Here is a 15,096-nt window from a genome sequence, read left to right as displayed (position 1 = left end):
GGCGCTGGAGGAGCTATCGGAGGGTGCGCCCAGCCCTCTGCCCCTGCGCTACGGGCAGATCCTCGAGGCGCTGCGGGACGCAGCCCACGGGCTGCAGGAGCAGGTAGTCGGCTGGAAGGAGCTGGAGGAGCGCGTGGCGACCCTGCACGGTGAAGGGGAGATGGAGGCTGGGCCGGGCTGCGAGGACTCCTGGGCCAAGTTCAACGGCTCCCTGCAGGGTCTCCAGCGTGCTGTCTCTGCCACCCAGAAGGACCTAGAGCAGCAGCAACGGCTCTTCCACAGCCTCTTTGGCAACTTCCAAGGGCTCCTGGCCTCCCACGTCAGCCTGGACCTGGGGAAGCTGCAGGCCATGCTGAGCAGGAAAGGGAAGAAGCAGCAGAAAGACCCAGCGGCCGCCCACCGGAGGGACAAGAAGCAGGCGGCGTCCTTGGAAGGCACACAGGCCAAAGGGGAGCAAGAGGCCCTGGGTGCAGGGCTCTGGGGGACAGGTGAGTCCTGGGGTGGGGGGCTGGAAAGACGAAGGCTGACTGCAACCTAGCTTAGCCTGGGACCTGGAGGTTTGGGCCACCTGTCCCTCCTGGCACACTTTTCTCAGTTGCTTCCTTTGCAAAAGGGGGAGTGTTAGGAAGACCGAAAGTTGAATCTTCTGGACGCTGAGCCCAGGCTTAAAACACTTGGAGTCCTAGCCAGGGACCCCTACTGCCCAGCACTTCTGGAGCAGGGGGCCTGGGGTAAGTATACCAGAGACCTTCACACTTTGCGTAATGGCTATGTAGCCATATTTAGCATTGCTGCTTTTTTTTTCTTTTCATCTTTTTTGGTTTTTTTGGACAGGCTTTCGCTGTGTAGTCTAGGCTGGTCTCGAACTTACTATGTAGCCCAGTCTGGCTTGAACTCACAGCGATCTTCCTGCTTCAGCCTCCCAAGTGTTGGGACTACACGCCCACGCCACCATGTCCGGCACCACTGCAGTAGTTTTTGTTTAGAAAATTACTCCAGCAAGAATAGAGCTTGAATTGTGCCCTGCAGGGCGTGGCACGCACAAAGTACACGGACTTCCACCTCCTGGATGGGCACAGGGCAGGTGCGGTTCCCCCTACAAAGAACCTGGACGCAGAAAGGTGGAGGGAAGCAGAATGCCGGCAGAGGGCGCTGCAAGCCTGGTTTCCTCTGGCTGGGCGAGCACGCCATCTTCTGTGGGTATGAGGAACTGCAGTGTAGCTCGGCCCCTGCTTTGGCCCAAACAGGAAAGCAATTCTGAATGAGTTCTCAGAGCATTTTCCAGACTCTGTAGCTGCAGAGATGGCTCTAGTCCTGAGACCTGAGTCCCATACTTCCTTCGGCCTCGATTTCATCCCCTGAGAAGTGGGGAGCTTGGTCTCAGACTCCTGCCTTCCCTGGAGATACCCAGTTGGTCCCTCAAGAACATGACCTTGCTAGGGAGAGGTCATTGTCACAGTCCAGACTCCTGTGGGACTGGCCGGGTCTCATGCCCGACCTCCCTGGCCAGCTCACAGCTGCTCCTGGCTCACCCCACGGCACTCCCTCTGCCCCAGTGCCTGCATGTGACTGGCACCTGCCTATCTTAGCCTATGCCAAGGCCGGAGAAAGTGCTTCCGCAAGGGAGAGTACCTGGAACCAGGAGATCAAAGGTCTGCTCCCCGCTTGCTCATTCTAGAGCCACAGGCTCCCCCTTCCTGGCCTCGTTTCCCCAGCTGTACTTCGGAAAACACAGAAGAAGCCACTTGGGGTGGGAGGAGCCTCCCTCATGTGTCTGAGATCCTGGGCAGCATCAGTAGAAACCAGACCCCCCTGATTGTCCAGCGGGAGCAAGAAGCTGTCCTGCCTTCCCTCTGGGGGTCTCAGGACTTCTCGAAGGACAAGGAGTTGGAGACCTGGGCTTCTGTCCCAGCCATGTACAAACTTATCACCTTGGGCAGGCATTAAAGTGCTCTCTCAGTCAGGGATACTTATCTCTGGAGAATATCATGAGAGTCCAGGGAGAAAGGGCTTTGTTGACAGGTCCCTCAGCCATTCAACAGATTTCTGTCTCCTTCTCTTGCTCTTTGATCACATTGATGTCGGGAATATTGTGCTATCTAGAAGTAGTTACCAATTGCAAGCTGGCCATGGTAGCGTACACCTGTGATTCCAGCCCTCGGGAGGCTGAGGCAGGAGGATCTCCAAGAGTTCAAGGCCAGCAGGTTGGGCTGCATAGTGAGGCCCTGCACCCCCCCCAAAAGAATCAACCATTTCCATTGCTAATGATGCTCAGCAGGCAGGTCTCAGCACTTAATTTCCCACCCAAGAAGGTGAAGGACTGAGTCACCGAGCCTTTCCTCTGTCTTTCAGGCTCCCCTGTGGCCTTCTATGCCAGCCTCTCTGATGGGACAGGGATGGCCACCCCGCAGACAGTGAAGTTCAATGCTGTGACCATCAACACTGGCAGCAGCTACTTTCCTGAACACGGCTACTTCCAGGCCCCTGAGCAGGGCGTCTACATGTTTGCAGTGAGCGTGGAATTCAGCCCCGGCCCTGGGACAGGGCAGCTAGTGATTGGGGGTCACCATCGGAACCCGGTCTGTACCACAGCGCAGAGGGCAGGGGGCACGGCCACTACCTTTGCCATGGCGGAGCTGCGGCAGGGGGAGAGGGTGTGGTTCGAGCTGACACAGGGCACTGTGGCCCAGAGGAGCCCTGCAGGCACTGCGTTTGGAGGCTTCCTGGTGTTCAGCTCCTGAGCCACTTGGCAATCTGACATCAAGGCCCTCCTGTGCCCCAGCCCAGTGCACCCGGCTGCCCTGGGAACCTTCACAGAGACACACAGCGTTCAGTGTGTGCCCTGTGCACAGGCTGCAGTTGTACTGCAGGATGGGGCGCTGTGCTCCAAGCATCCTGGTCCCTGCCGGTGTGTCCAGACCCCGCAATCTGCTGCAGCCTGCATCCTACAACTTCAGTGTTTCACTCTCCTCCTGTGGTTGGAAACTTCTCTACAACGCTGCGAACCTTTCTTCTGCTTTGCCTTCTCTCTGAGTGGCTGCTGGAAGAAGTTCCAAGCGCAGGCCATGGGCTGGAGGGTAGCTCAGTGGCAGAGTGCTTGCTCGGCGTACACAAGGCCCTGGGCGCAATCCCCAGACTGGAGAGAAGTGCAGGTGACATCTGAGCTAAAATCCCAAAGCAGTCTCCAGGGGCGAGGACAGCAGGCTAAAACCCACCCTCTGGTCTCTCAGAAATGGAGCAAAGCCCTGCCTAAGTAGACAAGGGAAATAAAATGAGTATCTTTTCTTTAATCTCAGGCACTGTCTCTCTCTCTGAATACATAATCTTATCCTTTTCTCCAGAAAATGCCAGGACCTGACAAACAGGGACCAAAATGTGTATAGCTGTCCCCGTTCCCACTTCCTCCAGTGTCTTAGGACTTCCTGTCCCTGTCCCCAGCCAGGAAGGCAGGAGGGAAGCAGTATGCTAAGCCTACTTTGGTGATGATCACCTCTGGATTGGTCATCCTGCAGATCATTGCTGTGCCTACCACTGGAGAGCAAAGCCATCCAGTGAGAGGCGTAGACATGTGGGATGGAATGAAACTATTTGGGGTAAACGTGTGTCCCAGGCCACACTTGAGTAGTTTCAGTCAAATCTCCACGAAGTATCTGGCTGCCTTCATGCTGGGCATCACATTGATCCTAGACAGCTTTCAGTCAGAGTAGTGGTTATCCCTGCAATCCTATTATGTGTGTTCAGTCACCTTCCCATCGCTGGGACCCATCAGCCAAAAACTGAACAGAGGATGGATCTCTTTTGACACAGTTTTCAGTAGGTTCAGTCCATGGTCAGCTGGCTCCAAGGCAGAAACCAACACAGTGGATGGGCCTGATGGAGGAAGCTGCTCACTTCACGGCAGCAGAGAGAGAAGGGAGGAGCCGAGGACAAGAATCCACCCTTCCGGGTCACACCTCAGGGACCACCTCCAACCTGGCCCACTGCTATAGCACATTCAGCTCTGAACTCATCCATGGATAAACCCACTGAAGAGTGTAGCACCCATGATCTAATCACCTTCCACGAACATGAGACTTGGGGACATTTTAGATCTAAACCACAGCGACGTGATTTTCAAAAACATCTCAGATCCTAGAGCAAACAGGTTGGGAAAGCAGTCATCTAGCCACCAGAAAATAAAGTGGGCCTTGGGCAATACCATACACCCCCAAGAAGTTGCAGTTCTGGGTTTGCAGCCTCAGTCACTCACGATTTTTCCATAGAACCTAACTAGTAATTGTTTGCAGAAACCCCCACAATTTTGTGGAAAACACAAATATCCTCCACAATTGCTGTTTTTGGCAGGAGGTTTGCAAGTAGCCAATCTGACAGCGTTAGTCAGTTCTCCTTGCTGCTGATTGGCTGCTGCCCTGTAATCTCCGCAGATGCACCAGCATTCCTGTATCGTAACAGGCTGCAATCCCACACGTAGCTGTCTCAAGTCTTTTCGGTTTTGTTCTTCGAAAAGCCCTCAGATCCCTATGATGCCACCAAAATGCCCTGCATCTTCTAAGGCTTTGATAATACAGTATTTTATTAAATTACATAATTATGGGAGACAGCATATTTAGGGCTTAAACTATAAAAAATAGGCATTTATAGGCTCTGACCATATCTAAAATGTGTGGTTTTTCACAATTTGCAGGTGCTCTAGGAAGGTAACCCCTGTGAATATGGGGGGTCCACTGCATTCCGTATTTGCTGAATATAGTCTTCACTATAAGAAAGTCAGATTGGGCTGGGCTCTGAGATGGTGGCTACATTAACAAGATTTCCAGCATTTCTGTTTTCTTGGGGTCATTAATTCAAATACTTACCACACCCTGGCCCCCTGAATTTATTTGCCACTATGCTTTGTGAACTGAATGTGCTAAAATATTGCCATTAAAACAAGCAGTTTGTGGGCCAGGGATTTAGCTCAGTGGTTCTGTCATCTGCCTTTCAAGTACAAGGTCCCGAGTTTGATCCCCCGTACCAAAAAAAAAAAGCAGTTTGTAGGCCTCATTGCCTCTGATGGTTTGACCTTGGGATGAGCCAGAGTTCTCTGGAGGGTCCTCCTTTACGTCATGTGAGGGAGTGTGACGTCAGCTTTGTCGCAATGATCCCCCGTACCAAAAAAAAAAGCAGTTTGTAGGCCTCATTGCCTCTGATGGTTTGACCTTGGGATGGGCCAGAGTTCTCTGGAGGGTCCTCCTTTACGTCATGTGAGGGAGTGTGACGTCAGCTTTGTCGCTGACAACACAACCTAGATGAGGAGAAGACGGTGTAGTTTATGGTCATGGAGGTTTAGTCCTTAGTCAGCTGGCTCCAGGCAGGATCATCATGACAGAAGGTATGGTAGAGGAAGCTGCTCACTTCACAGTGGCCAGGAAGCAGAGGTTAGGGAGTGCACCAGAAAGAGGAACACTCTCCAAAGACCTGTACCTAGGACCACCTCCAAGTGGACATCACCTCCTACCAGCACATCCAGCTGTGAACACCAGTGGATTACTTCACTTTTGAGTCTAGTGCCCCATGAGCCCATCCCCAGAGTCTCTTAGTCCAAACTGGCAAGACGAACTGGCACAGGTGATTAAGCTGCCAGCTCTCGGCCTTGCCCACCCCATGTTGCCAAGGGCACCCTGAGCCCAGGCCATCCCAGACCAAACACTGGACGCCCAGAAAATGTTGCCATGACTGCCAGCTGGACCAGGCATCCCCATCTGGCTGTCACCGGTCAGTCCTCAGAAACATTAGGGCAGAACAGGAGGTGGCTAAGGAGAAGGCTGAGAAAGGAGGGTCGGCTTTGCAGCTGCTTTCTGGAACGGGGTCTACCTTGTGTGTTAAACCCTAGCCAGGCCCAGGATGCCCTGGTCTAAGCACGGCAGGAGAGGGAAACAGGGAGCTCAGCTCACACAGTAAGTCCCCCGTCATGCGCCCAGGGGGCTTTGGCAACGCTTGGCTGACCCACGCCGAATAACCTTGTCGTTGACCAAGCAGATTTGACCCCACGGGCTTTGGACACCATAACAGCTCCTCCAAGGGCCATAAAGATCCAAACTCTGTCACGCAGTAGAGGGGCTCAGTCAAGCCGGTCATTTGCCAGTTAGACTCCTCTCTCACGTAAATTACTTGACCTGCTGCTCCTCTTGGGTCCTGCTGGAGTCTTTGTTTAGGACATCAGGAACCTGGACAAAGATCCTAGCAGGTAACATCATCATTCAAAACCCGTGTCTGGAAATGACTGCACGTAACAAGCAGGGTGAATCGGTGCCCTCCGAAAAGGTCCTCTTCCCCAACCTCAGAATTGGTGCTCTTCTATGAAAAGGTTCTCAGTAAAAGTACCTGCAAGGGTGATTTTGGGGTGATTGTGGGGCAGGGCGTCCAGGGGCCATGCTGAGCCAGGATGTGACTGAGGCCAGGAGTTGTGACCCACAGGGGTCCCCAGAGGGGTTCCCAAGGCCCCTCGCAGGAGCACCTGTTGTTTTGGGGCTGTGTGGCTCAGTGCAGAGCACTTGTCTAGAACAGGGGAGGCCCTGGCTTCATCCCAGCACCACACATGTGGACACACACACAGTAGCTGAAAGCTGGCCTTTCTCTGTCACGCCTCCATATTGCTTTTGTTTTGTAGTATTTATTTTTATTAGGCCATGATCACAGAATACAGTAATTACATTCATCCCGGGAAACTGGTACGCATACCACATCTTCCTTCTTTTTACCCACCTTTGTCCTCCCCCAGAGGCTTCCTCCATCTCTCTGTCCCTTTCCCTTTTGAAAAGATCTCTGTTCTCTGTCTCTTGTTCTTCATTTACAGTTTGGCTTTCTTAAATAAGAGAAACCACGAGTTTGTGTGCCTGATTTATTTCACTTAACATCGTGGTCGCAAGGTGCATCCGTTTTCCTACAAATGACCCAAAGATATCCTTCTTTATGGCAGAGTAGTGCTTCATTGTGTGTAAATACTTTTTTTTTTTTTTTTTTTTTTTTTTTGAGACAGGGTCTCACTATGTAGTTGAGACTGAACTGGAACTATGTAGCCCAGGCTGGTCTTGAACTCACAGTGATCCTCCTGCCTCAGCCTCCCGAGTGCTGGGATCACAGGCGTGTGCCACCAAGCCCGGTTTAAATACATTTTCTTTATCCATTCATCTGCTGATGGACACATAGGCCACTTTCAAGATTTAGCTATTATAGCCAGACATAGTGATAAACACCTGTAATCCCAGCATTTGAGAGGCTGAAGCAGGAGGATCATTGAGAGTTGGAGGCCAGCCTGGGCTACACAGTGAGTTCAAGGCCAGCTTGGAGTATATAGTGAGATCCTGTCTCAAAAAAAAAAAAAAAAAAAAAGGAGGGTCAGGGATTTGGCTCAGTGGTTCTGCCACCTGCCTTGCAAGTGCAAGGGTCCAAGTTCGATCCCCAGCACACACAAAAAAGGAAAAAGATTTAGCTCTAATGAGTCATGTTGCTGTGAACTCTGTACACCCTTATGTCAGAACACAGCACCACCTCTCCTTCTGGGCAGGACACCCAGCCTGGCCTTGAGTGAGCACTGGTGTGCAGGGGGACACAGCCACTGTCCCTCCGCTGCAAAGGACAGAAAGCTGTCTTCACACAGGCCTGTGGAAGAGGAGAAGAGGATGGCCAAGGCAAAGAGAAGCAGCCATCCCAGATGGCCAGCATCAGGACCAAGGGCCTCCTGCATGCTGCAGACCAAAAACCTGGGCATCCAGAGCCCTGGACAGCGCAGAGGAAAATGGGATTTGCTTTTGCAGTTCTAGGGTTTGAACCCAGGACCTTGAGCATGTTGAGGCAAGCTCTACCACAGAGCCGCAGCCCCAGCCCTAGGAAGTGGGAATTTCAACCTGGTTGGCTGCCTCTTGGAGCCTGGCTGCCAGCACCGTCCACCCAGACAGACTCGAGTGCTCAGAGAGGTGGCAACTGCAGGCTGGGAAGCTTGAGCTGCTCAGCGGTGTCCTGGCAGCCCAGTGGGCCGAACTTGAGCAGCACAAGCAGCAGTGAGGTTCTGGATGACTGCGACCCATACCACAGCAGCCAGGTCTCTGGATCTGGATGGAAAACAATACAGGGAGCTCGTCCTCGCAGCACAGTGCTCATGGCAAGATGAGCCTTCAGGACGCCTGCAGACAAGATGACTCAATAGTGGCAAAATGGGCCAAATGGTGGCAAAATGCTGCAGTTTAACTGGGCGTGGTGACACACGCCTGTGACCCCAGCACTCAGAGAAGGCCAAGGCAGGAGGATCACGTGAGTTCAAGGCCAGCCTGGGCTACATAGTGAGAATGTCTCAAAAACAAAACAAAGCAAAACAAAACAAAAATGACTTGGGTAAAGGGGAATGGCATTCCTTAGACTATCTCTGCAACTTTTTCGGAAGGTTGAAATTGTTTCAAAATAAAGTTAAATTTTTGTGTTGAAACTTTAATTATTTGTTTTGTTTTGATTTTTTGTATTGGGGATTGAACTCAGGTCCTTGTGCTTGCAAGGCAGGTGGCGGAACCACTGAGCTAAATCCCTGGCCTGTGTGTTGAAATTTTAAAAACTCAGTAGATGGGCCGAGAAGTAGAAGTTGGGAGAGAAAATCTAAGAAACATGCTAAGAAGTACAGAAGAAACATCCAGAAGACCTAGTATCTAACAAGAGGTCTGCTTGGGCACAATGGCATATGCTTATGGGCCCAGCTACTCGGGAGGCTGAGGCAGGAGAACCACTTAAGCCTGTTAAGTTCCAGACCTGGACAACATAGTATGAATTCATCTAAAACACACACACACACACACACACACAAAATACACACATATATATGTATAATATACATTTATATTATATATATATATATTCTAGAAAGACAATAAACAAACAAGAGGAAGGAATAAAGAACGATTCTCAAGTTCAAGAGGAGGTGTTTTATTTGCATCTACCCCCCCCACCAAATCCTCACAGGTTCATAGGCAGGAATTTTCAGAGCTGGCTGGATCCAGGGCATGTGATGATACTGATTAAGGGTGTATAAATCAATCCATTGATTGGAATTAGCATAGTGCTCGGTGGCACCACCCGAAAGGCTGGTCTCCCGGGTGGGATAAAAGGGAAAGGCAGGCTGGCTGCTGCTTGCTTTGTTGCCTTCTGCCTGCTTTGCCATGGACTGTTTCTCCTCTGGGACGCCCCTCTGCCATGCCGTCCTGCCTTGGAGCCAGCCGACTAAGGATTGAAACCTCTACAAACTGCAAGCTTAAATAAACCTCTCCTCCTTTATCTTTGGTGTTGGGTATTTTGTCTCAGCAATGAGAAAAGTAACCCAGACAGGGGGTTAAAAGGACCCAGTTACTAGTGGATATGGCAAGTCTGAACTTCAAACCACCTAGAAACAAATCCTGTATGGCCTATTGGAGTTAGACTCCTCCCATGGCAGCTTCAGAGACCGAGCCCCTTCAGTGCAGGTGTGGGGTCAGCAGGAAGAGCTGCTTTCAAGTCTGACTGAAATTTGCCTCAGCACTTGTGCACTCTTGGCACTGCCAGCTCTTCTTGCTTTTGGGCGAGCGTAGGTACTGGGGATTGAACCCAGGGTCCTAGTGCTGAGCTACATTTTCAAACTTTTTTTTTTTTTTTGAGACAATGTCTTGCTAAGTCATGAAGTTGCCCAGGTTGGGATCCTCCTGCCTCAGTCTCCAAGAGTGTTGGGGTAACAGGTGTGCACTCAGTTCTTTACCTGCTTTCCAACACTGGCATTTTAGCTGGCAGAGAAACTCTGGACTTGCTTCACAAGGTAGCACCCTTCCAAAGCTCACATTCCTTTCCCCAGCCTGAAGCCTGCTGGGCTTCAGTGCTCTGCATTGAGCTCTGGCATCAGTGACACTTCAGGTCCCTGGGTGAAGCCTAGGACGAGGTGGATGCAGGGGGACTGGACTCCCCAGGATGTCATGATCTGAGTGGTACTGACCCCCAAGGTTACACTGGCAGCGACCAGTGCTGCTTAGACTGGAGAAGGAATAGGCAGGCCACAGTGCTCACTTCCCGGATACCACAGGTGAGTGTCCCTGACCCACCTGGCTTCACTATGCTGCTCTGTATGTATTGCCCAAAGAGCTGAAACAAGGCTGCCTAGGAACATGCATCTGACTTTAAAAAGTGTCACATCAAGCTATGGTGAGGCACACCTGTAATCCCAGAACTCTAGGAGGCTGATGCAGGAGGATCTCAAGTTCCAGTTCACTATAGATAGCTTAGAGAATTAGCCAAGACCTTGTCTCAAAATTTAAAATTTTTAAAAAGGATTGGGGATGTAGCTCAGTAAGGAGGCCCTGGGTTCAATCCCTAATACTGCAAAAATGTATCCCATGCTGGAAAAGGTCATTGCACTGCAAGGGAATGAAGACCCACTGACTAACATCTGCTTGAAAATTTTTTTTTGTTTTTTAATAGTTGGGAGATGGAAGTCAGGGGTTCACACTTGATAGGTAAATGCTCTGCCACACAACCAGCCCCTACCACTGCCTGAAATTACCTGCAAGGATTAGACATCTATTTTTTTAAGAAAGTGGTTTATATTTTTTAAATATGATAAAATGTTTAAGTTCATATTTTAAAAGTTGGTGAAATCTGATTTATATAAATTTTGCATCTGGTTTTTTTAGACAACAAAAATATCAGTATGGTCAAATATTAACTCATTTCACTTTTGTATTAATAACAAATTTATTTATACAGTAGTCCTGAATAGACATAAGAACTTCTTAGCATTGTCTTTTAAGAAAACTATCATAACCCCAAAAGTATGCTGGAAAAGTATAAAAAGTCAGAGGGAAAGAACTTCAGTTTAGTCCCACTTTCTGGTATGTCCTCAGTCACCTTCTTTCCTGTTTCTAAGATTATGATTTTTATTATAACTACTTTAGTTTTAAAATGGCAACATATTAACAATCATTGATATAGGCTTTTCAATTTGTCCAAAATTATGCATTGTAAGTGGAATGAAGCAGTATTTCCAGTTGACAAATGGATCTATGGGTAACATAGGCTCATTCACATAGGAAGTTATTCGAATAGCCTGTAGCAAGGTAATAACTTCCGACTAAGAGGTTATAAGAGCCATAAATAAAATTATCATCATGGAAAGTGACAGGCAGTAGTAACTCTGACTGCTGACATACACAGGACACATTGGTAAGAATAAATATTCCGTGCCTTCAGGCTGTGGTAGATACCTGGTTCTCCCAAAACATAAGCAAGAACTGAAATCCAAATCAAAATTACTGCAAAGAAATAAAACTTCTGACATTCAGATGAAAGCTTGGTAAGTTTAGAGAACTTCAGGCAAAAATAATCTATACAAAATATTAAGAAGATTGGATAATGCAAAAAGCCATAAGGAAATAATTTGAGCAAAGAGGCAGATATGAAATTTAGTAAGTAAATCTAATACCTAAAAGTACAAAATCCCTGAAATAGTATATAATGGAAATGTTTACCAAAAATAAAAAAAATTAACAAATGCTAATTGAAACACAAAAACATTCCATAAATTTTGATAGCTGTTTTTCTTCTCATTGCTAATGTGAGGATATTTAGTAATATTTTCCCAAGTACAATCAAGAACAACAGACAAGAAGCATCTAGACACTGATTTGATGTAAATGTACTGAAGGGAGTTGTCTGAAGAAACAGGTGTCATATTTTTAGTTAAATTTCAAGACCTGCTGAAAAATACATGATAAAACACTGCTTCACTTATTTTCTATTCTCTCCAAGGTCTTCCTAACCAGTGATTCTCCTATTTGATTTTGATTTTGCTGCCTTCCATTATGTCACTGTTGGTTCATGGCATTTCATTTTGCTATGCCAAAATGCCACGTAAGTTTTCCCTTGCTGGTGTGGGTTACCTCTGGAAGTTGAGTTGCTGGCGCTCCTCACCGGGCTCCAGGTCACACCTTCCTCCACAGTCAGCAAGCACAAACCACCAGCTGGAGCTCTCGCCCCAGACCTGCGCCACACGCAGGGGCCCCACCAGGCCCGCCACAAGGTCACCACCTAGACATCTATTGTTTTTTTTGGTACCAGAGATCGAACTCAGGTCCTTTTGCTTGTGAGGCAGGCAGCAGAACCACTGAGCTAAATCCCCAGCCTTAGATATCCATTTTTAACAGTAAACTTCTATTAATCCAAAAGAAACCTTGGAAATAGTTCCTATGTGGGAAGGTAAGCTATTCATCCAGTGTGCACAGACGGAGGGAAAGCCAGTGGTATAGACAGGCCTAGATCTCCCTGAAGAAAGACCCTGTGCTCTAACTCCAAGGCAGCGCCTCATACCAGGGGCCTCAGTGTGGATCCTAAGACATAACACAGGCAGGGCAGGAAGGGAGAGGCAGCTGGGCCAGTGCACCAGGAGCTGCTGGCGAGCGGAGCCAAGCCTTCTTGGCCTGCGACAAGAACCATGAGTGTTTTCATTGCAACCTGTCATCTTTTAGGTTCCTGCTCAGGCCAGAACGCAGCTCCAGGGCAGAACATGGGCCTAGGATGTGCAAGGCCTGGGTCCATCCCCAGCATCACAACACCAAGCTCGCATCCGCTGGTCTTAGTCTAGAAATGTAACTTAAGAGAGTGAAGACCTGGGTGCTCTGTGAACTGGTCCTCATCCCCCAAACCGTGGAAATAACCCAAACCCACAAAGGCAGCTGCTGAATAAACAACCCCATCAATCTGGTGGAATAGATGGAGCCAGTGGGTATGCACTAGCATATTATGATCCAAAATTATAGAAAAACAAGATAGAAAAGAAACATTCAAATGTAGGTAGTAATAATGTCTGGAAACGAAATTTTGATTTATTCATTTCTTTAAACTTTCCTGTTTCCCCAAATTTGTCACGAGTACATTGTTATAATAAAAAGCCAATTTATAAAATAAAAGGCAAAGGATCTCTCCCTGTTAGGCTTAGCACCTCACTCTCTGCATGAGGTGAGGGTGTGTGGACACCCCCAGGTCACACACACTGACTCACCTGTCACACCATCTCAGCAGCTGACTTCCAAGGCACAACACGGCGACAACAGCATCACAAAACACATCACTACAGTGTACTAAAATAAGGTTATTTACTTAAAAATGATACACTGGACATAATCTGTATACAGAACAAAGCAGTTAATGGTAAACTGAATAAGGCACCCTTTAAAGCAGATGCTGTACAAAATACATTTAGTGTGTTACGTATCAAAGATCTGGATTTTTGGTGTTTTACAACTGCATAATAAAACTGCTTGTTTTTACCCTTTTCAATGCCTATGTACAGTTTCCCTAATTAGCTCTAATGATATTTTCATTTTATACAACATATACTACATCTTAGTTTTCAGTGGGAAAGGATAAAGGTCACTAAAAGAGTTTAAATAATTCCATGAAGTAGAGGAAACAGCACAGCTAGCATTACCATGACTCAGTTCACCTTCTGCAAATGTCGTATTCACACTCCCCACGGGTGGCCCTGATAGGAGGGTCTACTTGCTTCTGCCCTACACTTAATCTGGTTCTTTTTTTCTTTTAGTTTTTGAGAAAAGGTCTCGCTATGTAATCTAGGCTGTCCTTGAACTACATAGCCCAGGCTGGCCTCAAACTCGAGGCGATCCTCCTGCCTCAGCCTCCGGAGTGCTGTACCGGTGTGCAGTACCACACTTGGCTTAATCTGACTTTTGTGATGCATGTGCCCTCTTTGCAGTTCCCACCATGACTCTGCTCACAGCACTGGGGCACAAAGATGAACTGCTGCCTGCTGTGTTGGCAATCTGACACCAGGCTCCTGAAGTATTACCACTTTCCAACAGAACAAGGCTGCAACCATCTTTTGGTAAATCAATTTTCTGTGACTAAAGTTATTTTGCATATTTAGAAATACTCCAAAACATATATGGAAAGAAATGTGTTCTAAATTTATAAAAGTAGTCCTGAGATAAACTCTTTACTATCAGATTTACCTTGGGCTGACTCAGAGATGCATGATTCCTTAAAAACTGGGATTTTGGGGGGGTCGGGGATTTAGCTCAGTGGTTCTGCTGCCTGCCTTGCAAGCGCAAGGTCCCAAGTTCAATACCTGGTACAAAAAAACGAGTTTTTTTGGTTCTAACCAGAAAATAGAACCTGAAAAAAAAAAAGGTACTGTATATTTGTTATAAGAGTGAATAAATAAAAACCTGGCACATTCTAGGAAAACATAATTTACAAAAAATATAGGTCATTTTTCTAAGTTTAGAAGCACTGTGGAATACAGGCAATGCAACACTGAACAAAACTGGAGTATTTCGGAGAGGTCAACTCAGGCGCCCCCCAGAGGCCAAACTCAGGACGCAGGCGCAGCAGGCTGCGAGGAGTCCGCCTGCCAGAGGTAAAAGGTATGAGACAACTGGAAAGGAGTCATGTGTGCCTTGAATTCTGAAGACAGAGGCCAGCACAAAAATTCACAAGGAGAATTTTGTTTGACCGTTAATTTTTGCTACTTATTTTCAAATAGTCTGTGAGGTTTTCTAGTTTGTATATGTATTTTAATTATTTAAATGAACGACTGACTGAAGCCATACATTGTTAAAATGCTAAAACTCTAAGGATCAAATAATGGCTTCCAGGGTTTTACAAATTATTAACTACAGTAAAGAAAATACATTCTCTTGTTGGATTTTGGATATTTCACTTACTGGATGAACTTGAAATTTAAGAGGACAGTAAGTTTCACGCAACATTTTCATATTAAAATCTAAAAATTATAAATATGGCAGCATTTGCTTTTTTCCTTTTTTTTTTTTTGATACCAGGAATGAACTCAGGACTTTGCGCTTGCAAAGCAGGTGGCGGAACCACTGAGCTAAATCCCTGGCTCCAGCATTTGCATTTTAAAAAACATGTTATAAAGAAAATGTTTTCATTAACCAAAACTAAGGTTAATTCTTGATGTCATTTGCTAGGCCAAGTTAATTTTAAAAACTCATAGTAGTGATTTATACTGTCTCTGTCATCTGTTTTGCCTCCACATACAGAGCTCACTAGTTCTAAGGATGAATTGGCATTTTT

General features: G+C 47.5%; 1 protein-coding gene and 1 pseudogene across 1 annotated transcript in view; one reads left to right on the top strand and one right to left on the bottom strand.

Annotated features, from left to right (window-relative positions):
• The window catches only part of Mmrn2 (multimerin 2), a 12,091-nt gene extending 8,750 nt beyond the window's left edge, over positions 1–3,341 (top strand). The window contains exons 6-7 of the mRNA XM_033761756.1: positions 1–488; positions 2,353–3,341. The exon at positions 1–488 is cut by the window's left edge and continues 1,222 nt beyond it. Of these exons, the coding sequence (XP_033617647.1) occupies positions 1–488; positions 2,353–2,741 (877 nt within the window). The 3' untranslated portion in view covers positions 2,742–3,341. The remainder of the gene's footprint in view (positions 489–2,352) is intronic.
• Positions 3,342–10,799: 7,458 nt separating this feature from the next.
• Positions 10,800–11,709, bottom strand: LOC104861263 (annotated as a pseudogene).
• Between the last annotated feature and the right edge of the window lie 3,387 nt (positions 11,710–15,096).

This window comes from Fukomys damarensis, unplaced genomic scaffold, assembly GCF_012274545.1.
Source record: "Fukomys damarensis isolate Sample0158 unplaced genomic scaffold, DMR_v1.0_HiC HiC_scaffold_1, whole genome shotgun sequence".
NCBI lineage: Eukaryota > Metazoa > Chordata > Mammalia > Rodentia > Bathyergidae > Fukomys > Fukomys damarensis.
This window is presented reverse-complemented; position numbering and strand designations above follow the sequence as displayed.